At 50.4% G+C, this 23,608-nt stretch overlaps 1 protein-coding gene across 7 annotated transcripts in view; it reads right to left on the reverse strand.

Annotated features, from left to right (window-relative positions):
- Positions 1-399: 399 nt before the first annotated feature.
- The window catches only part of MLPH (melanophilin), a 28,535-nt gene continuing 5,326 nt past the window's right edge, over positions 400-23,608 (reverse strand). The window contains exons 4-17 of one of the 7 annotated variants that reach the window (XM_033010746.2): positions 22,277-22,315; positions 21,180-21,274; positions 19,994-20,122; positions 18,718-18,913; positions 17,285-17,445; positions 12,722-12,805; positions 10,788-10,979; positions 7,575-7,769; positions 5,225-5,380; positions 5,021-5,113; positions 4,458-4,523; positions 4,238-4,295; positions 2,786-2,883; positions 400-2,399 (exon numbers count right to left, since the gene is read on the reverse strand). In XM_033010746.2, coding sequence (XP_032866637.2) covers positions 2,373-2,399; positions 2,786-2,883; positions 4,238-4,295; positions 4,458-4,523; positions 5,021-5,113; positions 5,225-5,380; positions 7,575-7,769; positions 10,788-10,979; positions 12,722-12,805; positions 17,285-17,445; positions 18,718-18,913; positions 19,994-20,122; positions 21,180-21,274; positions 22,277-22,315 — 1,589 coding nt within the window. In that variant the 3' untranslated portion in view covers positions 400-2,372. The remainder of the gene's footprint in view (positions 2,400-2,785; positions 2,884-4,237; positions 4,296-4,457; positions 4,524-5,020; positions 5,114-5,224; positions 5,381-7,574; positions 7,770-10,787; positions 10,980-12,721; positions 12,806-17,284; positions 17,446-18,717; positions 18,914-19,993; positions 20,123-21,179; positions 21,275-22,276; positions 22,316-23,608) is intronic. The other 6 variants (XM_033010748.2, XM_033010747.2, XM_033010749.2 and 3 more) reach the window with 6 other exon arrangements.

Below are 23,608 nucleotides of genomic sequence, written 5' to 3' on the forward strand. Positions count from 1 at the left end.
GCCCTCAATGTTGTGGGCTTGTGTTTCGGGTGGCTTTGGTTGCCAGAATTGATCCTGGGTTTTCATACAATTTGGGGCAGCGCATTTCAGGGTCAGCCCCTCCTTACCCTCCCCACCACGCATCCCTTTTGCCCGCCTGGCCTCCCCCTTGGGTACCACTGACCCACACTCATCACACCCGTGGCTCTGTGACCAGCATCTGACAAGTCATATTGCCATCCCGGTCATCACCATTTCCCCTCATTCTCCTTCAGTGCTGCTGATTCAGCTCCTGTCTGCTTTCACCTGCCTAGATTTAAAGCAAGGGGTACACCAGCTGGTTAAAGGAGAGGATGGGAAGAGAAAGGAACCTTTGCTTGAGTCAGCTAGAAGAACAGATGCCCCAAAATGGGTCCTAGGTATTAGACACAAAATTGCCTTTATTGAATGATTTAGTGCACATATATATAATCTCTACACAGGCAGATGGGGCAGGAAACCGGCAAATAACAATGCGAGCAACTACAGCCTGAATGACTTTTTTGCAGGGTCAGGTGTCGGAGCGGTTGCGTGGAAGGACTTGAGTTATGGCTGAAACCAGATACAGCAAGAGATGCGGTTGGGGTGAAGGCTGAACCCTGACACCAGAAGGGTGAATGCAAACTCATAGCTTTGCCCAGATCTTGGTGGAGCTCCCTTCTGCCAGCCAAGGAGCTGCCATCCTAGCACCGAGCGAGAGATACACCCAGCAACACCGCGGTGTCTGTGAGAGTTTCGACAACCACAGTGGTTTGCACTTACCCTTTTGAACTTCAGGGCAGGAGGATTTCATTTTAAAATAAGAAACTAGCTTTGTTTCTAGCTAGGAAGCCCAGACTACGGACTTACAAGCCTGCTCTGGGTTGACTGCAGGTGACCAATTTCTAGGCAGCCAGCAGTCTCTACTACTACCAAAGCCAAACATACATGTTACTTGCATGAGAATCCACACTACCACTCATAATTAAAGTGGTTTTAGTTCAGATACACAGAAACGTCCTAAAATGGTCCAGCCCAAGTGGCCAGCAATGGGAAACTGCCAGCATTGACCTGACATCCCCACATCGCCCACTGCAGAGGGAGGGAGGTGGAGGCTATAAAGGACAGGGACCAGCAGGTACTGAGCAAAATTTTTTAACATGAACCTCCTCCAAAGTGACCTGCAAGAGAAAGCAACCCTCTTCCCATCCCAATGTCCTGAGCACAGGTACAGGGTCAGGCACTGATACACCAGGGCTAGTGGATGTGGAGAATTAAATGTTGGAGGAAAATTAACAATTTGGGGTATCTGGGGGAGGGTGTTACCAATGCTGCTGTCAGCTGGAAGGAGCCCATGGCCACCACAACCTCCCAGAGGCCTTCACAGCCCCTCCAAAGGATCTGGTGGTCCTACCAGGTTCTACAGTCCCATCATGAGGGACTGGGGACATGCTCACCCGCAAAGCGCTTCTTGGCACGGGACGACCCCTCTGTGGAGCGGGGAAAGCCTCCAGAGAAGTACCTACACTCTGCTTGCCGGAGTCCTTCTAAAGTTGCTGATATAGACTCACATGGAGAGGGGATATCTTTGAGAACTGGAAAAACAAACCGATCCCCAACAACCCCTCCAGCCTTTCTTCCACCTTTCTTGTCTCTCCTCACTCACATCCCCAGATGGTCACAGATTCTTCAGGCATGGTGACAAGAAGCCTCAGCAGGTGTTTGCCTGGCTTTGTGCAAAGATTTGTTGGCCAAGGAGGGAGCCAGCACTGCTTTGCTGCTCAGGGAAGAGAAGCCATGCTCCAAGGGACATTGCAGGGAGTGGGCACCAGTGCCAACTTGGTGGGATGTGAATCCCAAGCTGGGATGCCTGGGTCCCTGCTCTACCTGGGGTGCCCCAAGGGCATCCCACGTCCACTGTCAGCTCCCCTCTCCACTCAGCACCAGCCTGGGAGAGACGAGGGACAGGCACTGACAGCTTTTGCCAGGGTGAGGGCTGTGCCACTGCCCCCAGTCCCCATGCTGGAAAGCCACATCCAGCTCCCTTCGAGGAGGTCGCTTCTGCTCTGCACCCCTCTGGTTCCCTCTTTGTTGACCTGGTACCAAAGAGCTGCCCAGAGCCAAGGTCTCATGCCTGCGTTCTCCCATGAGATCCTCTGGCCACGTGTCTGCACCACTGTGCAGACTTGCTCCTTTCTCTGGCAGCTCCCAGCAAGACCTCCTGCCCATGGCCTCCAGCTTCCCTCCTGTCCAGGGCTTCAGGGAGAGATGGGCATGGGAGAAGGAAGAACGAATGTTGGGGGGAAGGCGGTGAGGCTTTGCGCTGAGGTCTTGTATCGTCAGTGAAATGCGGTGGCAGGAGGGTCCCCTTCTCCTTAGGACAGGTGGGTCATCACAGGCTTCTGCAAGGCACCGCAGGGAGAAACCTCAGCTCACTGTCGTGCCCACGCCACCCCGAGCCACCCCAGGAGGAGGCCAGTGTGCTCCTTGTCCCCTCCATCTGCCACCGCATGGGGCGAGGACCTGCCCCATCCCACAGGCCACGCACGCAGCGGGAATTCAAAGATATACATCTTGTTTGATCCCCCCACCCTGAGGCTTATGACATCCCCGACCTCAGGGGGTGATGCCCAGGCATCTCTGCCCTGGTGAAGCCAATGCCAAGAGCTGGGGGCTCCACTGGCTTGAGGAGAGCACGGGGAAGGACAGGTCCCTCTGCACAAGCCCGAGGAGGCAGGTCCCACATGGATTCCAGGCCAGAAATGCTCCTGGGTGGCTGGGTTCATACCGCAAAGAGCCTCTCCACTCTCCTGTTCTTCCCGTTGGGGTTTCTCTGTGTCAGGGAGCCGCGGTAAACAGAGTTGCGGTCAAAGGAGTCGTCAAGACCTGTAGTGAAAGAAGATAGATGGGCAGCAGGTCCTCATCTACCTCACTAGAGGTTTCAGTTACCCACCAAGTCACTTGGGTTTTACTATCCCCTGCTGGCTGTGGTTTTGGATGCATCACTGTTCTTCCCTCCCCAGGAGGGTGGTGGGAAGCCCTTTGACAACAGGGAGGCAAAAGCTGCTGCTATTTGGGTTTCCAGAGCGCTGTGCGAGCTGGGTCAGCCTGCCAGCAGTCAACTGCAAAGACTTCTGCTCTGGAAACCTCCGTGGTACAGGAAAGGCCCAGCCTGCAAGGAGCTCTCTCTGCCCAAGCCTACGACACACTCTTGTTGTAGAGTCTACTAAGTCATCTCCTCTTCTCCGCCACTGACTTCCCCCAGCTGCATCTTTGCAGGCCCAACTTATAGTCCTGCAGGAAGGGTGGTCAGGAGACTGAGCTGCCCCGTCACCCAGCCCAGGCAGCGGGGATCAGGCTCGCCTGATGATGTCTGACCCAGCTGCACAGCCCTCTATCTCCTTACAGGGCTGACGTGTACCTTGGGCTGCCTTTATCTGCCTGCCCTTTGCAGGAAGGAGATGACTCCTCCTCAGCACAAGGAGAAGGGACTTTTCCACCTACCAGCCTCCATTTGGGAAACGGCACTGTTAATTGTCTGCACGCACAGGGGAAAAACAATCCCTTCTCTGCATTAAATGACCTTCACACCCTTCCCTCCCTTCATCTTCCATTATCTGGAAAGAGAGCCAGTCTTTCTGCCTTTAAGCTTATGAGGCAAGGCAAGAGAGAAATAGAAAAGTCATTTCCAAATGGGTCTCGCTGATATCGGTCAGGATAAAACGTTTCCAGTGATTGCCCCCTACCACACAAGCTGCTGTGCCAAGTTTCAGGCCACCATCTACTTTGAAGCACTCCCAAGCTGCTGCTTGTCATAGCCGGGCTGTGTAGGGGCCTCTTGCCCCCCACTAGAGACCAGTGGCTGAGGCAGTGGTGGGCAACTGGGTCAAGGATACCTTCTCCAAGATCAGCAAGCAAGGAAGAAATTGGTATCAGAAGAGATGATGGGCTTAGGGTGAGGCTTTGAGGTCTAAGAGCCAAGAAGATGCTGCAAATGAAGTAACGCAGATGTCTCCCTGGGGTGGCAGAAGCCCAGGCTGCAGAGAAAGTCCTGGTTCTTGGAGGACTGAGCTCATGCAGCCTGACCTCCGCTTTTCCATCACTGTCCCTGATCTTGCCAGTTGCCTCCTCCTTTCTACACACAACTGGATGCAGAGAAAGAGAGGACCAAGAGTCCCTCAAAGCCCAGCCCATCGACCCCCAGGTCCCCACCTCCCGTGGGCAGAGCCGTGGTCCTTACCAGTGATTTCGAGGGGACTGTTGAACTTCCTCCTGAACCCCTGTGGTCCGGGCATCGCCTGCAAGAGAAGGGGAGCAGCCTGCTGTGGGGAAGGCGATGGGATGACAGAGGTCCCCTCAGAGGCCACCACTTTGAAAGCAGCTCCCTGGAAACCCTGGTTGTCCCCAGGCTTAGCGCCATCCCCCATGCACTAGCTGGCACAGATTAAACACATACTCACTTTAATGTCATCTGAAGACTCCCCTGGACTGCTGCTGGTGGAGCTGGGAGAGTAGAGGCCGGCAGCCTGTGGGAAGAGGAAGAGCAGAGTTTTTTCTGGGGTTGCAGAGGAAGCAGACAACTTGGTCTGCCTTTCTTTGCATTTTCAGCCTCTTTGGTTTAGCCTGGGGTGATCTTAAGGTGAGCAAAAGAGGCAGCGCACTGCCGCGGCAGCAACTCAGCCTGATGGACTGTGATTCTAGAAACCAGCATGGAAATGCAGGAATTGAGCCCAGGCTGTGGTGCATGCAGCAGCCCGGCGTGCCCTCCCTGCAGCCCCGGGAAGAGCACCAGATATAAAATCCTCCCCTGATGCACGTAAGGAATCTGAATTGTCCCCCGTCCTCAGTGAGACATCCACTCTCGGAGCCTTGAGGCAAAGTGCCAGGCAGCAGGGAGGGAGCTGGGCACAGCTCAGCAAGCCAAGCAGCCCTTCACAGCACCCAGGGGCAGCAGCAACAACCTGGGGGGAGCACATCCATCTCGGGGCTGGGACCTCTGATACTCACCGTCCTCCATACTCACCTGCCCGCTCGACTTCTTCCTCGCCTTTTCCACCGAGTTCACTGTCAGCCCTGCAGCGGACAGAGCTGCTATTCGAGATTCGATGTCGGATATCTTTAGAGGGAGGGAAAAAAAAACCCATACAGATGGTGGCCGGAGGATCCGTCACTGGCTTCATTTGCCATTGCTGGCTGGGAAAAGCAGCTCTCAAAGCCAAGCCCTCACCTCGCTCTCTGCCTGCTGCACCTGAGCGGCTGCCGAGGCCACTTTGTCCTCCAGCTCTGACAGCTCTGAATCAGTAGTGCCGCTGTGCTGAGCCCCTTCCTCAAGCTCCTTCAGGGTCTTCTCAAGCCGGTAGGTCTTCCCAGCAGTCAGGTACACCTGAAATACAAGGAAAAAAAAAAAAAACAAACCAAAAACCAAAAAACAAAACAAAACAAAAAAACCACATTGCAGAATTAACCTCCCTGAAGCCTCCTCTCCCGGTGTGACCGCAGCCCCAGATGTAACAGCTCCTGCCACTATTTTATGACTGACTTCTTGCCTTGCAGCACAGACAGTACCAGTCAGCTTTGGCAGGGCTTTTCATCTCATTTCCTCCCTTCCCCAGGCTTTTAGAGAGCAATTGCCAACAGGTTGAAGTGATAAAAGGCTCAGTGAGAACACAGGAAGGACCAAAACCTGGTGACCTACTTGAGAAGCATCAGCATCTTTATGCCGTGTGCCCAGAGGGGAGGCAGGAACCTGCAAACAAGCTCAGGCTGCCATATCCCATGGTGGCAGCAAGCTGGGAAGGAGATAGACTGACTTTCCAAATCCACTCAATCTTTTTTTTGAGGGTCTCTGTGCTGCTGGGTTGTCTGGATGTAGGGTCAGGATTTGGGTGTTCGGTCCTGGGCAGTTAAGAAACCTGACCCCTGAAAAAGGCAGCTTTGCCCAGAAACTGCTCTGGACACCCTGGAATGATCCTGGCCAAGAGCTCCAGCAAACATATGTGTAAATGGAGCCCAGTGCAGCAGTGGGGTGAACATGGGAGTGCTAACCGGGGGTGCACGGTGGCTGTGGGGAGAAGCATGCTCCCCTTGCTGTTTAGGTAAGAAGGGTAAAAGCACCTATCCCAATAAAACCACTGGTTTTACTGTCATTTGCCTCCCTCCTGGGCTACTACCAGGATGCAAATCCAAGCAAGGCAATTTAGGAAACATTAGTGTGCCAGTACACAATCACGTAAGATGACCAGACGGGTTGTGGCCACCGTTTCGCTGACTGATCCCAAAATCTTGGTACTGCTTAATGCAATTCCTGCTCCTCCAGCCCTCTCTGCTTTTCCTGGGCTGGGTGACTGCCCGGCCCGAGCCCCCTGCATGCACCGAAGCACGGACCATCCACCCGAGTCACAGCAACACGCCCCAGTGCAAACCCTGCGGCCACCACAGACTGCCAATGTTTGCGGGTGCTACCGGTGAACCCGTGAGTCACAGGGACGCAGTTTGTTGATGGGCCATCAAACTCTCCCGGCGCCCTGAGAGGCAGGTGGTATCCCTGGGAGAGCAGAGCAGCGAGCCAGCCGTGACTCAGCCACGGCCCCGGAGGGGATGGCAGGATGAGCACCCACCTCCCAGGGCCGTCATCCACCCACCCACCGCCTCGCCCCTGCCCCGCTGCTGACGGCAGCAGTGCCAAGCCCAAAGTTCATATCCTTCCCAGCCCTATCCCCTCTTCCGGCAGACAGGGAACCTCAAAACCATCACGGAACCACCTCTCTTCCCCTGGGATGCTGCATTTGGCCAGAAACCAGTCAGGTGGTACCTGGCTCCGCTCCTAGCAGCTCCCTGCTTTTATATATAAGCTTTCCCCCACGAGAGACAAGCCACAGTGTTATAAAACCCTGTGCCCCATCGCAGGGCGTTTCTGACAGCGAAACCCAACCACCCCGATGGAGATGGAACTCTTCCCCCCATCTCTGAACTGTTTCTTTGGAGCTTGGCAAATGGCACTGCGGATACAATCCATTTCCCACGGGGAATCGATTCAGACAGGTTTACAGCAGCTAAAAAAATTGTCGGCGCTTCACAGTGTCACACAAACTCAGCAGGGGATTATGCTCTAGATGTAAACTTATCACCCGCACAAGCCCATCAGCCCCAGGCACGAGTCAGCCTCAGTGAACAGATAGGTCATGCTACCCTCATTCGTAAAGGCAGAGCTGAGGGGGGACCAAAGAGAAGCTTCTGGTTCAGCTGGAACACAGGACTGCTGGAGTCCAGCAAAGCCATGATACAGCAAGCTGGGGACCACGCTCATCCTCTCTCCCTGGCACTCACCTGGGGGGGACCTGGAACCGAGGCAAGGGAAGCCACGAGACCGAGCATCAGCACTCGCTGTTGTGCCACCTCCCTCGTACGACAGCCCTGGCCACCGTCAGACAAGACCAGACTCTTTAATCCCTCTGTGGTGCCCATCCTTTTAATGCTGACCTACCCACTAACAAGAAATGGGGGGTGTGTGTTTTATCTCTGTATTCCCACACCCTCCAATGCCCTCCCTGCTTGCAGAAAGCTCTCGTGAACCTTACATTTTCTTCAAGCTCACGGTACGCTTCGGCCACCTCTTTCCCGTCTCCCAGGCTGGGAAGCTGCCCCGCGGGGAGGGCACAGCCGCCGTTGCACCGGCTCTCTCCGTGCAACGACTCACACACCGCTTTCTCCGTGGCGTTTATGGCTCTCAGTACTTTGGCCGTGATTTCGCTCAAAGCCTGAGCCGACGACCTCTGCGAACGCCCGGCACAGCCAAAGTGGAAGGTGGGAGGGGGAAAAAAATAAGGACATTATTTTAATGTGGTGTACAAACCAGCGCAAGTCGGGGGTGAAAGGGGCATCAGACCTTCAGGAGCTGTAGAAAGACGGAGAAGCGATAATTAAAGGGCTTACGCTGTTCCTGAAGGGCTCTCCACTGGAGACGGATGCGTGGCTAAAGCAGAGCTTTGATCTCAGCCTGTGCTTTCTGGAGGATGTCTGTGACAAAAGAAGTCATCTCAAAAAGCGTGGAAAAGAGGTTATCAGGGGATGTGTCTCTCATTGGAAGCGGTGCCACCGGAGCTGAGAGCAGCAGCACCTGGCCACCTGAAGGCCACTCAGTTACTCAGCAGTTAAGAGCTAATTACAGCATATTGCTTTACACTTCAGCAGACCTGAGCATGGATGTGAATAACTCCTTAAGTTTGTGGCAAAAGGAAAAAAAATTAAAAAACACAAACCAAAAAATAACACACCATAAAATTATTGTATTGCCACACTGCCAGAACTTGGGACTAATGTCCTTTCTTCCCACCCCAAGGAGCACTGACAGCAATAACGCTGGTAAGTGCTGCCTTTTGCTTGATAAGGCACTAGTCACATGTAAAAATAGACTGAAGAAACTCATAATCTCTTTATCAACTGATAATTCCCTAGAAACCAAGGAGATGGGGGTGATATATGCACTAGTGACAAACAGTTGTGTTTACAACTGCATGTATTTCCAGGCAAGCTGTCCTGCAGAGAACCAGCTAACTCAGCCCAGTAGGTATTTTTATAATTTTATGGTGCCTTCATGGTAGAGCAGAGTTTTTTGACATTTTCCTTTAGGAGCATCTGCTTTTGTCTCAGTGCTCCCCAGTTAGAAGGCTTCCTTCTGACTGGAGAGGAGACTTGCATAAAGCCAAACTCAAAATCCTGCCAAATCCGAGCCTGGATCTGGTATAAGGAAAGTTGATGTTAAAAAATCCACACTGACATAGACTTTAACCAAGGCTGGTCCATCTACATCATCACAGGAATTTCTAACTCAATACTGCACGAAGGTATATGAGTGTTACCATGAAGCAAAAAGCTGAGTTTTGCTTCACTTCTCAAGATTTGGTTCTGCTTGAGCTGTTGCAACCCAGCTGGGTTTCTCTTTGCTTAGGAGCTGTCACATAGCTCCTGTGATACCTGAGAGGCAAGAACGGCGCCTGTGTCCTCCCTGCTTCAAAGCTGGGTTTTGGTCAAAGAAAGTAGCAGGTCTGAAGAATCCAGGCTTCATTTTATGCGAATGAAGAAGCTTACATTGACACCCCACTAACATCTCCCCATTCCTGAGCACAGATCAAGGGCTGAGCCTCTGTCTTCTGCAGATCAGCAGCTCACACAGGAATGAAGTTATCTTGGCTTAGATAAGTTATCACTTATCCTCTCTGCTGCAATTAACTGGAAATGTTTATTAAGAAGAGGCACATTGTTCAACCGACGAGTTGTACTGAAGTCTAGCTGCAGCGATCATCTAAAAACAGGTTTTAGGAAAAAGAAGGCAGTAAAGGAGGCATTTGGTAAGGATGCAGCGCACTGCTGATCCAGTGTTGGTAGGAGCACAACAAACAGTACCCAAAACCGTGAAGGAAGCTGTCCTGGGAACAGTCGCTTGCTCTGATCCTGAGATTTTATGTAGAGCCACGCAGACACACATGCCTGAGACAGGCTCACTAAATGCACCCCGCGTGTACACGCAGCCACACTCTCCCAACCCAGCAGCAGCCAGGTTTTGCCTTGCGAGGCTGAGGAACAAAAGCACATTGAAGAGAGGCCTCGTGGCACCGTGAAAGTCTCCGCAACCTCACATGAGATGAAAGGAGCTTTGCAGGAGAGGAGAAAGGCAGCGCGGCCCCCCCTTGCTTCCTTTGCCGTGCTCGCCAGCAATGGATGTGTCAGAGAAAATGTGCACGTGCCCCATCCACAGCCAAGACAGAAGGGAAGGGATGAACAAATAACCCATTAGAGACCCAACAAGGAACACTGACCTCTCCATTTTGTGCTAACAGACTATTTTGGGAGGCTCTGCGCAACTAGAGACACACAAGATCTCCCTCTCTTTCTGAGTCACCGGGGCTGTCATTGGTTGCTTGTCCCCAGTGGGGTCACCCAGCCCTACAACCCACCAGGCGAGGTGAGGGGGAAGCAGTCCAGTGCCTTTCTCTGCTCCCGCAGAGAAGCCAGGGAAACAATTCTCCCCTGCACACAAACGGACGCCTCTGCAGCCCTGGAGCAGAGATACATGGGGGAAAAGCAGATCTCTGGAATGCACTCCAGCAATCAGGGGGATAAATCAGAGCTGCGCTGGGCCATGGGGGTGAGGGACCCACTGGGGTGATGGGAACGGGGCTGCACAGGTGTTGTGATTCCTCCTCCTCTCCCTGACCCATGTCCCCATGGATTGCTTGCCACTGAGTAGGGGACAGGAGCCAGCACAATGCTGTAAGTACAGGAGATGCTGACCTAGCAAAGTGGAAGTGGGACCAAGGATTTTGGGGCTCAGGAGCACTGACAGGTCTGGAAGAGACATTTCAGGCTGTAGCAGGTGCCTGACAAAGGCTGCCAGTACTAACTCATCACCGAGCTCTTCTCCCACCCCAGGACTCTCTTCTCCATAATGACATCCAGATCCTGAGACAACTCCTCTAAATAGATGTGGAGGTTGTGTACCTCTCCATGACGGGCAGTAGCCTGCAAGGTCCCTAAGAGACTTTACTTTTGACTCTTGGATGAGATTGGGAGAGCCTACAAGGAGAAAGGTCCAGATCCAACACCCTGAGACTTCCCTGTCCCTTGACACTGTTGAAGCAGGCAGCTAAGTTGGACACCCACCGCCCTGGGAGGCACTGAGGCAGAGGTGTGGGACAGAAGAGAATTGTATCATGGTGTAAGTCATAAACCACCAAGAGCAGAAGAAACCACAGATGGAGCCTAGAGCAGTATGAGTGGAAGACAGAAATTACCTTTCGAGCATCTCTGGCCATGTCTTCACTGGAGGAACTCATCTCTGGTTTCTTTGCTCTCTTCTTTTCTTCAAGCTCCTCTTCTTCAGAAGAGACTTCTTTGTCGCTGATGTTGCTGGCTAACTCCTCCAGCTTCCTCTTCAACTCCTCCTCCTCAGCATCAGGATCAAGTTGGGACTCTGGGGCTGGAGACTGAAGGAGCAGAAGAAGGGAGTTGTGTAAAAGACTCCTGTGGTGGGCAATGGGGCATGACCAGGTCCAGACACGCTCACCACAGCTGGCCATCAGAGGAGCTCGAGGAGTGCTACCACAGATGGGCTTTGCAATGGGGACTTTGAGCCCCCTCTCTGCACCCATTTTCCCAAGGGGCAGTCAAGGGAAGCCACAGAGCCCAGCGAGCCGCTCTCCAGCCCCACGCTGAGGAACACAAACCCTTGACCCAAAGAGCTTCCGTTCCCATTTCCAACCCCCTCTCCCCTCTCCAAACTTGCTTGTGGAAGATTGCCTTCTTCCCCCTCTTAAAAACGTGCACATGGGGGATTTGGGGCCAAAAATCATCACATTTTCATCAGGAACCACGGTGTGGCTGGTGGGGATCACAGTGACGCAAAGATATGGTCCACCAGGGTGAGGGAAGCAGCCACATGAACTACTGCTCCCCGAGGTAGCTTTCGGAGCCTCTAGGTACCCTTACTTGTGATGAGAAAACATGCAGCAAATTTTCCTGTAGGATAGACAGCATATTTCCACCTGGCCCTGTTGTTAGATGCAGTTTATGGTACGCAGAGGAGAATCCTATTAAACCCCCAGGTGCTGGAATGGATCTCCAGAAGTTACTGAACTCACTGTCCCTTGCGTTAAGATGGGAAGATATATATCATTGCCATACCTGCTGGGGATTTTGTCTAAGCTGTTCTTAATGACCATGAACAACGGCATCTGCAGGAGGCAATCTTTCTCCCAGGCAACCTATTCCCGGGCTCTGCTACCCTTTCTGCTAGAAAGCTTTGCTTAATAGTTAACCTCAATCTGTCCTGCCACAGTTTAGACCTGCTGCCTCTACTCTGATCTTCCCTAGACGTGGGAATAGAGCACGGGAAGCTGCAAATGTGCACATCTCCTACTCCCTTGGTCAGATTTACTGACAGAACCGCTGAATGATTACAAACACAGCCATGCCCATTACGAAATTTATAAAAAAAAAGAAGAAATTACATTGTTTCATCTATGCCTAGGGGGCTTCTCTGTAATTATCACTGTCTGTTCTACTGAGCCATCAGCCGCCAGAGCAGCTCATGGTGATGGGTTCACATGAAGGAAAAGAGTGCATAGTCTAAAATTAGAAACCCCAAATCAATGTTAAGCGACATAAGTATTCACAGATTCTACATCGCTGCCCAGCTTTAACTTAATTTAGCTGTTTTCTTCCAAGCTTGATGGCATGGTAAGACAAGGCCAGCTCAGAAGAGATATAGAAATCCTTCTCGACTCAGATCTCATATCCACAATAACGAGGTGACTTCCTCAGATGTACTAATTGAGTGCCCCATGATTTCAAATGATCTGTCACAGCTCTGCGGATGTACCGACACCCACTTAACAGTACTACTGAACTTAACATTTCATAGAGTATCAACCTGAAACCCAGTTTTTCTTGTGCAGAAGGGGCAAGGAAGGCACTAGCTTGCATGGGGGCCTAAATGCTACAGGCTAAATTCACATCTGTTTCTGTCCTGCCAGGCAAAGTTTTTTAAGGCACTTCATCACCTGGAACTAGAGAAGAGCCTCCAAGTACAAAAGACAGGATTAAAATCAAACCACCTGAGTCATTTTGTCTACCTGGCTTTCTCCCTGCAAAGCTGGCTGTTTCAGAGAAGCCCCTCCAACAGCAAGGGGAAGGGACCAGCACACAGTGCCCAGCTTGTCCCAGTTACCTCGTCAGGGCGCACCAGGATTTTTTCCTCCAAGCGGTTCAGCATGCGTTCGATTGCAGACATGCGTTTGTTGAGCTCATGAATCTAGAGGAAAGGAGAGAGAGAGAGAGAGAGAGAAAAGGAGTAGAGAACAGACCGGCCACCGCTGCCAGGACAGTGAGAAACAATGCAACCAGCAGAAGAAAGCAAGCAGCAAGACACTGCCACCGTGGGCTGAGTCAAAAGACATTAAAAAAATGACATCTTTTAATAATGTCCCTGGATACGTCGATGAGCTCCAGTAGATGTGCAGCCTCTCCTCAAATCTGGAACTCTCAAAGCGATGCTGAGTACCCAGCACATCGTTATTCCCACCAGTATCGGTAGCTTTGATGCAGTGAACAGAAAACCACATCACGGGCCCTGTTGTGTCCCTTGTCCAGACAAAAGCACCAGGCTGTAACAAAGCCATCTCTCTTGACATCATTTGCATGCTGCTCCAAATGCAAGTCAACATCAATTTTCACTTCCTATTAACACATTTTTCAAGCAGCTACTACCCTGTCACTGCCCTGCCAATACAATGCTGGAAAGGAAGAAGGAGGAAAGTAAGAATTTCTCCTGAAAAATTCTATACAGAAAAATTAAAACTGGAAGTTTTCCCCTACACACTTTGAAATTTTCTGACTTCTCTGTGCATTGATTTATCAAGACGCTTGCCCCTTTTTTCTCCCTCACTCTTCCCATTAAAAAACCGGGGCTTGGAGAAAAGAGTAGAAAAGAGGAAGATACACAAAATCCTAAAAATCAAAGAGAAGATGCTTTCTATGCTCAAGAGCTAAGACAAACTTTTGTGGTTAAATCACTGAAAACATTAAAGGAAGCTTCCCCCTCCCTCCTCTCGTTTTTAGAAATTGAAGTTTTGCTTTCTTTTTTAAAAAAAGTCTCCTTTGATCCAAACAAATAAAACACAAATGATGAGAAATATTGCCCATTTTGTAACACTACCTCCCACATCACTGCTGCTCTGAGCGGCTGCCTCCCATTCAAAGGGGAACAAGCAGCAAATGCAGTAAGTGAATGCAGTAACAAGGAGATGCGAGGGCTTCGCTTTGTTTTTATGACAGTTCCATCCTCTCACTTAGTTTTTGTGCTTGCTAGTGTTTGATTAATTAGATCCTCACAACAGCTTCGAGAGATTGCATCTGCTTAAGGGATGATGAATATAAAAACCTGTCGCTCTGGAGAGCAGAGTACTGTAATTACCATCCCGAACTGAATGCGTCTTTAAGCAGCATTAAACCCACAGGCAGGAAACAATCCAATCCATCTCTAAGTGGTTTCCCAGTACTGTTTAAGGCCTGACTCTTGCATTGCTCCTGGTGACAATGAGAAGTCCGTGATGGGCCATCAGCTTCAGAGGAAGAGATGGTGACGAACCGAGCAGCGGCACTACTCTGTCTCCATAACGCAGAGGTTGGGAGAGGTCAGAGCATAATGCACGGTCTGCTGTTGATGGGCTACAAGGGTAAGAGCTGGAGAGCTTGCTTTCATTCTTCCTCCCAAGCAAAGCTGGTTTTCAGGCACGGTGGTCACCCCATCAGGGTCCATCCCCACCAGGGTGCTCTGTGTTAAAACATTCAAAGTGAAGAAACTCAAAACACGGCCCGTAAGTAAGTAGGACATCAGTTAGGGCAAACTATCACTTGCTGCTGGGGAGGGAAGAAGGGTTACTCTAGCCTCCAGTCCCTCAAACACCCCAGACCTCTAGCAGAAGCTTTATGTAAAGAAGAGGAGCCAGACAGCATCAAAGCTGTGGGAATCCAGGACCACTGAGCTCCCCTGAGGTACAGCAGAATGGCTTTTGGGGAGAAACTCGGTAAATTGGTGCTATTCCTTGTGATTTGGTCCTGTTTCTACCTGGCTTCTAAACACCTAGAGGCAAAGACCTGCACAGTAACCAATTCAGGGCTTCTTTTCATGTCTCATCAGGTTTAAAAAGTTTCTTTAATAGCGTTGTGTGTTTTTTAAAAATTTTGTTCTAGCATCTTCAGCTCCTGGAGTCACGTGGCTAGGGAACAGCCTCTGCTTTTGTTACTGGAAATGTTAAGTTTCTTGCGTTTGGGACTGAACTTGCACCTAAGGCAGCTGTAGGAAAGAGGGGTTTTGTCTGTGGAGTCAAAGTGAAGCAGGGCAAAGAGCCGAGCTCTCCACTTCTAGAAATCTTCAGATGCCAACAAGGTGTCTACCAGGAAAACACTGCTTTTGAAGCCAGGCTATCGGATACTATAGAGGATTACCACGGGTTAACAAACATGCTTCTGGACCTTACACCCCAAAGGCCAACATCTTGCATCAGCAAAGGGCACAGCCTCTGAGAAGTGCAGCACCAGAGTGACCAGTTGTATTCATCCATCCTTGCTGCCCCCTGGGATGTCCCATCAGGGGCTGGGATACCCCAGAAGCCCTGATGATGGCTACATGACATACCCTGGAAGTGCCTGTAAGCAACTCAAGAACCACCACTTCACTGCTCAGGAGAATGCAGTCTGCTGCGCACTGTCCCAAATCCCTCCCGCCCCGTCTCTGCCCTCCCGCCAGCCTCAGGCCCTCCATCTCCTCCAATCTCAGGACAAGGGGATGGCCATCAGCCTCTTCTGAACCTCTTCCAGCTCTGCCAGTACAACAGAGATGGCTAGCACCAAAATCCGTATGTTCTTGCCTTCTTTCTTGTTTGGGCTTGTACCTGGCCTCTCCTTGGCCAACGGTGACAGCAATGCACGTGTGCATCGTTCTGAAGTTAATGGTCCAGCACAGAGCTGGGTCTCTTCCTGCGGGGCAAGGAGAAGGCTTGGTGGGAGGACGGTTGCTAGCTGTAAACACATCAGCAGCACAAAGGGCAGGAAGGATGAAGAGCTATTTAAGCTAATGAACAATGTTGGCATAGGAGCAAATGGGGTTAAATTGGGAGTGAGATGTCTCGTAACCATTAGGGTGGCAAGGCTCCACAACAGCGTTCGTACCGGTGTGATGGAGCAAACCACAAAGCACACCAGACCACCCTGAAGCAAGAGCTTGCTCAGCTGATGGAGGAAGTCATCTGAAGCGTTGGTAGGAATTTGGCCCCATTTCCCACTGCAAAGCACGGTGCACATTTCATGCCTAACGTACCATGGCCTCATTAAGGGCACCCAGGCCAGGGTTCTTCCATTTACTGCTGACTGAAAAAGGAATGGCATTTACTAATTAAAACATGTGCCAAGAGAAATAAATGGCAAAGGAAAGGTTTCCCTACACAGACACTTGAAGTGTGGTGCCGAGGCATGGTTGTGGTTACAGGTTCCCCCCCCTCCCCAGTTACCCAAAATAGGGTCTGGGATGTGCAAAATTACCAGCTGCGAGCAGAGACTGGCAGCTGTCTCTCCCCATATATCTGTAGCCAAACACCACCCTGCATATTGCTGCTCAAGAGGTCTGAGGGATGCTTTGCCATTCTCACCACCCACCACTCACAAAGGTGGCATCAGGAACTGCAGGTCCTTGCTTGACAATTAAAACACAAGCTTGCAGCCTTCTTGACACCCTTCTCTAGCTTATTCCCCCTATTATCAACATTCAGGAGAGTTACGTGACAGGTTGTCCTGACCCAGTCCTACCAGGGCAGGAACACTACATGCTGCAAAGGAAGAAAAATATCTTGATGCTTATTAAATATCCCTCCTCAAACCTCTGTCTGATGATAAAGCGCTGGCGCATTCAATTGAAGAAATCTTTTTTGGGGACACAGAAAACCATAGGTAACTTGCAGATTAATAAGGACAAGCAATGAAGTCAGGCTCATTACTGCAACAGCAACATGGGCAGAGTGAAGCACCAACCAGCGTCTGATTTTTCTCTTTGCCGTGACTGCAAAAGTGGAAGGGCTGGAAGGAGGACCTGGGAGAGGAAGAACAGAGCTCCAGCATATTTCTGCATCATCCTAAAAGGGCAGAAAAGTGTCTATTCTCATGCATCTTAATGAACAAAGGAGCCTTAAATGAATCTTCCTGGGTCTCAGTCCTGTTCCCATTTCATGACCACCTTAGCAGGGTCCCTCACAACATGGAGGGCAGGACGTGGCCTGGGCATTCATCTTGCTGGTGACACTCAACCGTGATGTGACATCTAAATGAACCAGCTCCTAGGTCATCCCACAGGCCCGCTGTGTTGCTCCGGCAATGCAAAGTGGCTACACACCCATCTTCTTCAGTACCTGAGCTGAAGAGGAAAAGGGATCTCAAGCCTAGAGAGATCTGGGACCCGCTCTGCTCCCTCTTGGACCTGCCCATGGGAAGCATGGGCACCAAACCGCCTCTGCGCAGGAAGGGCAGCGGTTGTGTGGATACCTAGGGCACACCGGCTTCTCTGCTCGTGCTCCACATCCATCTTGGATGGGAGACTACCACGGTTGCACCTTAGTTTGTCGTCACTGTTTTTCTTCTCCCCTGAACCACCCTGCACCTCACAGATAATGAGCACTGTTTACGGCAAGAGGGGCTTGGCCACAGACTTGATCTCACAAGAGGCTCATCAGCTGTTTGGTACCTGATTCCCAGAGTGGCTGATGTTCTCCTGGGAGGAAGCTCTGTTCCGCCGTTTCATGTGATGGTGTGGGTAGGCAGGGAACTGGGCTCCCTTTACGTCTTCATCAGAGGTGTCCATATCTGCAGAGTACCGGGACCGGGGCTGCTCGTTCTGGGGGCTGCCTTTGGAGAGAGAAGGCTTCAGCACAAAGGTACAAGAGATCACACCTTTAAGTTCCTTCCTGGACATCGGCCCCATCCTTAAGACAAGCAAATAATCAGGCACTTCTCCAGATCACACAATTTATCCTTCAGCAGGAGATGCTTCTGCAAGAGAGACCGAGGCTAAGGATGCAGCTCCATCCGCTGTGGCCACACAGCACCTAGCTCACAGCGCTGCTGAGATAGCAGTGGGCACAAGGAGCATCATCCTTGATCTCTCATGCCCCAAACAGCCAGATCCCTCACCAAAAACTGCTATGGCCTTCCCAGTTTTCTTCGAGTCCAGGTTTGGACGCTGCCCTTCATGCATTGTCCAGGTGCTGGAAGACGTTTAGCTCAGGCTAGAGAGGTACCAGTCCAGGGTGGAGCATTTTAAAGAGTGGAAAGTCTCCTTTTAAGAGGAGAATTTCAAATGAGACAAAAACAATGAGAGAAATTGGAATTAACAAGGCAGAGAGCCCTGCTGCTGTGTCACTCCAGCGGGGCTCAGGGTGGGAATTTAAACAGTGCACAGTAAGGTTTACCCAGTGTTTCCTAGTGCCCTGAAAATACAGGCAAACAGTTGGAGACCCAGAAGGGTATATTCTACAGCTTCATGTTCACAAGGCAGTATCCAACCCTCCTGGCTCTGCTATCACAGCAGGAGAACCAGTAGCAGTAAAAGGCAAATTCTGCACCACCATTTGACAGGTTATTTACAGACTCATGAAACTACAGATCCTGTAGCCTGCCAGTGCCTCCTGCCCAGCTACAAGGATGCTACTTAGCAACTCCCAGCACTTGCCTCCACTTCTTGTCAGTCTTACTTCAAGTCCCCTTAAAGGTCAAAACTTTCTGCACTCACAACATCCTCTGGCAGGGAGTTGAACTCATCTACTGCTGCCTGCAGGAGGAAACACACCCCGTTGTTTCCAGTAGTGTCCATTTGACTGTATCTAGTTTCTATCCTGAACAAGACCAGTAGGTATGAAGGGGATGGACACCTGAAGAACAACCCTTCTGGCTTTGGGAAATGAGTTTGTTGGGGACAAGACCAGCCTGTTACAGCTAAATAACTTAATCCGATTCTTTCATGAGAAAAATCACTTTTGCAGATGCATATTTTGTCTGACCCTCAAGCCTTTTAAGTTTGAAGTGGTTCAAAAATACTAAAGACATCTTCATTTTGGTCCAGCTCTTGCAGACACTTTGTCTCAAAAAGGATACAAGAGGAGCCTGGCCAGAGACACCTACCAGGTTTTGCATTTCTTTCCAGGCTCCTTGTCCGTGAATTGACGGTGAGCCGAACCTCTGTGCTGAAGTGCTGCTCCGGAGGGCTCACGCCCAGTCCCTCTTCCTGCAAGACGTGGTGGAAGACCAGATCTGTGTCCATGATCCTGGACTCCTCCTGGGAGGCATCTTCGGCTGAGTTGGGGAAGTCTGGGAAGGACTGAGAGATGAGGATTGCTGCTGAGCAGCTGCCTGTGAGGACTCCTTGCCTCTCCTGACCTTCGCTAACAGCTCCTAGCTTTATCCTCCAATACATGCATCGATTGACCTTTTATAATGCCAGTTCCTAATAATCCAGACTTCTTTGCCTCCTTGATGAGCCCTGAGCAATACTCCCCATCGCTGCCAGGGGGCACTGTTAATTTTTACAAGAATTAGGCACAGAGTCCCTTCAGCTAGGCTGCAAAAAGCTCCAGTCTTTTAAAACACGGCGCCCTTTCGCTTATTCCAATAATAGCCACCCTCTGCCCCTCAAATAATATGCAACCAACAAACCCAATTCAGATGATCTTGACAGGGGCCAGCCCTCCCTTGACTCACGTTGAATTCTGCTGCATAAAGATGGGCTTAGATAAAGTGTCCGTGGGTCCTGCTCCTGGTCAGGAGCTCCTGACACTAAGACACATATAGTCTCCTATATAGAAATAACCAGAGCTCACGCAATTTTTGTTGTCCCCTCTGACTGACGGGGCCCCCCACCCCGCCAGGTGCCATCGCTGCAATCACGCTGGCTCTGTGGGATTCGTCTTCTCGATCTCACAAGGGTTGTGTGCCCCATGAAGCTGCCAGCCAACTATGTCCTCAGTGCCACCACATGGCAAAACCAGCCCTGAACTGGATGGGATGATGGGACAAGAGTCTGCTTTCATTTTGTCCTGTGAGTACTGAACTTCCAAAAGCTCTCTGGAAACTAGGGTGTCCCATAGCCTTGGCACAACACAAGAAAACCGTTTTCTGCAGAGAGCAAAGAAACCTGTGGGGAGAAGGCCAGAGAACCTCTTGCCAATTCATCTTACCACTCATCCTCGATTCAGTCAGATGTCCTACTCCTGACTCAACCTGAGGCAGAGGACTTCAAACGGAAGAAGAGAGAGCAAGCGGGGCTATGGGGAGCAAGGATTGGCACCACTGCCTCTCAACACCAGCTGAAGGAAGTTTTGATAGCTGAAGGACGAGGTAGAAGAGGTAGCAAGGAGCAAGAATAAGAGAGGAAAGGAACCCCCCAGCACTCTCCCAGTACCTGGAAAGCATCCGGGCTGCTGGCTGCTGGAGAGAGCTGCACAGACTGGCGGCGAGACTGAGCAGAGTACTCCGAGTCCAGTTCAAAATCAAAGGGATGGACAGACAGCAGGCGCTTTGTCTTGCGCATCTTAGTCAGCGTAGGAAGTGCAAGAAAGGAAAATTCAGCATAAAACACAGCTGACCTTGAAGAGAGGTGGAGGGAAGGGCCTTGTCTCCTTAGTTTGCCCGAGTTTGCCCAGCCCAAAGCAAGGCTCTTGCTTTTTGCAGAGGAAATTTGGGTCTGACATCCTGCTTGAAGGGAGCTAGGTATATAGGGCAGCGTGTGCTTATGCTGGAGTCAAGGAAAAGTGGGTTCTGATTTCCACAGTCTCTGGCTCTCTGAGCAGAGAGTGGGAAGTTCTCCACTGGTTTGTAAAGGCACTGTGGGGAAGCTGAGCCAGGTTACAGCTCAGAGAGAGATCCAGGAGACGCTTTCGAGTCCTGAAGAATCTCCCCGTCTTCAGAGAAAGGATGATGTGGGCAGATCTCTCTGGATGTTAGGGAGGTCATCAGCTGCCTTGGGGCAGGAGCAGCTTGGACAAGCCGCTAAGATTGCAGAAGCAGATCAAAATGAAGTGTCAGGTGTGTGAAACGCGGCACATACCCGGAGCCGCAGGCTGAGATGGTATGTATGTAACAGCATGTATGTCACCATACCAGCATTTCAAACACACCGGCAGATTTCACACATGCTACAGGGACAAATACACTTCCCATCAGGCTTCTTATTCTTAATCTGTACACACAGTCCCAGAAAACCCCAGGAGATAACGTGATATAGTCATCAACCCAGCTGTGCTTTGCTACTCTACCACATATTTCTTCAGTTAGTTAAAAACAGGTGGGCTCTCATTATATGAGTAGGAGCTGGGACTTTTATATTAATTGGGGACATCCTTAGTGTCAAGAGTGAGTCTTTTTTTCCAGAGGACAAGGATTTGTGATTTAACTGACTTGGTTGTTTCTACTCAAACTGGGAGAGGGCCTTATCTCAGAGAAGGAAAACTGAGAGAAAGGCCCAGTTCTGAATGTGGCATAGAAAACCACCACCACCACCACCACCACCACCACCCCCCAAGGCAGGCCAGGCAGCAGCTGAGGGCACAGAGTGCGAGGCAGAAGGGGCCCCAGAATGAAACGCTTACTCTGCTGTAGCACTCTGCTTCAGCGCCACGAAGGACATCGTCTTCATCATTGCTGTTGTCCCCGATGTCACCACTGGTGAGGAGCTGGCATTCACCTGGAGGGGAGACAATGGCACGCCATGTATGGGCAGCTCCTGCACCCCATTCTTATATGGGGTGAAAAGGTCCACATTAGAAATACGTCCCAAAATCTTACTTATTTTTTAATTTTTTTTGTATACTACACCATGGCCAGTAGGTTGCACAAGTAAAAGAAAGGGGATAAAGGGTGGGAAAGGAATAGTGCTGCATCTGGCATGCAGTGCCCACAGTCTAAGGTCTGTAGGGTAGAAGCTCTTTGGGGTGCAGTCCCCAGGCAGCACTGCAGACACCCACTCGTAGCTCCTGATCATGCAAAAGCTTGGCTGGCCTCTCATTGCTTCTCCTTCCAGCTGTGCACCATCACAGGTGTGGAAGTGACCACCGCAGGAAGATGAAGGGCACCTCCACCACAGAGAGCACCCCGAGGTCCACCCGGGTGACTCCAGTGTTTGAAGGCACTACAGCTCAGCCCAACAGGGCTCTGCTTCTGTTGTTCCCGGTTCCCATCAGCCAGCTCCACTTATTCTATCAGCAACCTGTTCCTTTCTGAGTCCCCATCCCTGTACCCAGACCACTGCCAAGCCCAGCATCAGGAACAAATGCCAGCCTGAGTTCAAACTCAAGGTGGAGAAAATGCTCTTTCCTATATCAAACGCCAAGGTGCAGTGCATCTTGCCTTCAAGGGCTCCTAAGGAATGCAACCTGAAGACCCAAATTCAGTGGGTTCCCTAAGAATATGGCCAGCTTTCAGTGTGTGACACAGGTGCATTGAGATGAGTAGTTGCAAGCTTCAAGTTTGGCATGTAACTAAAAACCCTGTTGGAGACCCCAGGTGTACCATGGGGTAAGAGATGAGCACCAGAGTCCACCTCCATCGCAGTGGAGAGATGTCCTCCCTGGTCCAGCCACACCAAACCATGCTGGTGTGATAATAGCCAGACTGTGTGAAGAGAAAAAGATGTTGGAAACCTCTCCTGACCTGCAAGCCACATGCTGCACTTTTCTTTTTTACTTACTGTTAATGTCTGGCAGGCTGTAAACTCTGTCATGAAGACCTAAGTGAAAAGAAAAATGGTGGGAAAAGTAAATAAGCACATTTCCTCCAGTATCTTGCAGAGAACTAGCCTCAGAGCTACGGTTAGAATTCTCATTCTCAAGCCATCACGAGGCGCAATCATCAAAAATGCTCTTTAAGTAGAGAACAAAACAGGCACGTGGAGACAGGACTTGACTTTTAGAAGTCAAAGAGCTAATTCCACCACTTCCACAGTCCGGATGCAACACGCCTGGGAGTGTGGCAGCAGGGGAAGGCACAGCCAAGAGCAGAGGGCCATGCAAAATGCGATGGTCTCATGTCATTCTGCTGTACCTCCTGCAACCAGAGACGCGTCCCAGGAGGAGATGCTTGCTCAAGGGTCAAGCCAATTCACCAGCCATAATGAAGTAATAACAACAAAATAATCTCTTTTTGAAAAAGACATTGGAATCTCAATTTATAGAAGCCTAAAGAACGGGTATCCTTGCACTTGGTTTAGTTTTGTCTTGGGTTGTCCTTTCTGCGTTGTCTGATGCATTTTCAGAGTGAACGCTGCAAAAATTGTCTCTCCGTCCACTAATTTTATATTCAGTGCCACTAACCTCCATGCACTTTCTGATCTGGTCTGGATAAAAAAACCCGATTGGACCAGTTGAATCTGCTCATGTCTGATTTATTTGTGCAAACTTTTCTGTGGCTCCTCAAGATGGGAATAAAATGCATGTTGGTTTTCAAAGGCAATAGGCAAAGAAGTGCAGGAGCTGTATGAATGGCAACTAGCAGCTACTCGGTAAACAATACTGTAATAACAACAGCTTTCAGCACTATCAGACTAGTATCAGAAATACTGAAGATCCATAAAGCTCTGAAGAATATAGCTATGGTGACAGGTAACTCACTAATTTTGACACAGTTTTGTCAGTGCCGGAGCATCATCTGATTGTATATAAAAATCATTAGATCATGGGAAAAAATGAGTGCTGGCTTTATCCAGCCAGCTGGATGTTATGGACCTGCAGGTTAAACTCGGGTTAATTTCAAAAGCTGTCCACTGTGATGAAAAGAGCTAAAAAAGAAAAGCAAGAGCTGCAACTCTTCCTTATAAACTGCAGGACGTGAGACACTTAAAACTAAGCACGAGATATTCTCAAGTCTGTGGTAAAAACTTTAACAGAGGGGGTAAAAAAAAAAAAAATCCATCAAGAACATCTGCTCTGTTGCTCTTGGTATGAACACACAACTCTGGACCTCTGCTTCCTCCCCAAGATGTTTTGAACTTTCTCAAAACAGCATGGCACTCGGAGCAGCGTTG

The sequence above is a fragment of the Tyto alba genome, unplaced genomic scaffold (genome assembly GCF_018691265.1).
Source record: "Tyto alba isolate M040663 unplaced genomic scaffold, T.alba_DEE_v4.0 Super-Scaffold_7, whole genome shotgun sequence".
Taxonomy (NCBI): Eukaryota; Metazoa; Chordata; class Aves; order Strigiformes; family Tytonidae; genus Tyto; species Tyto alba.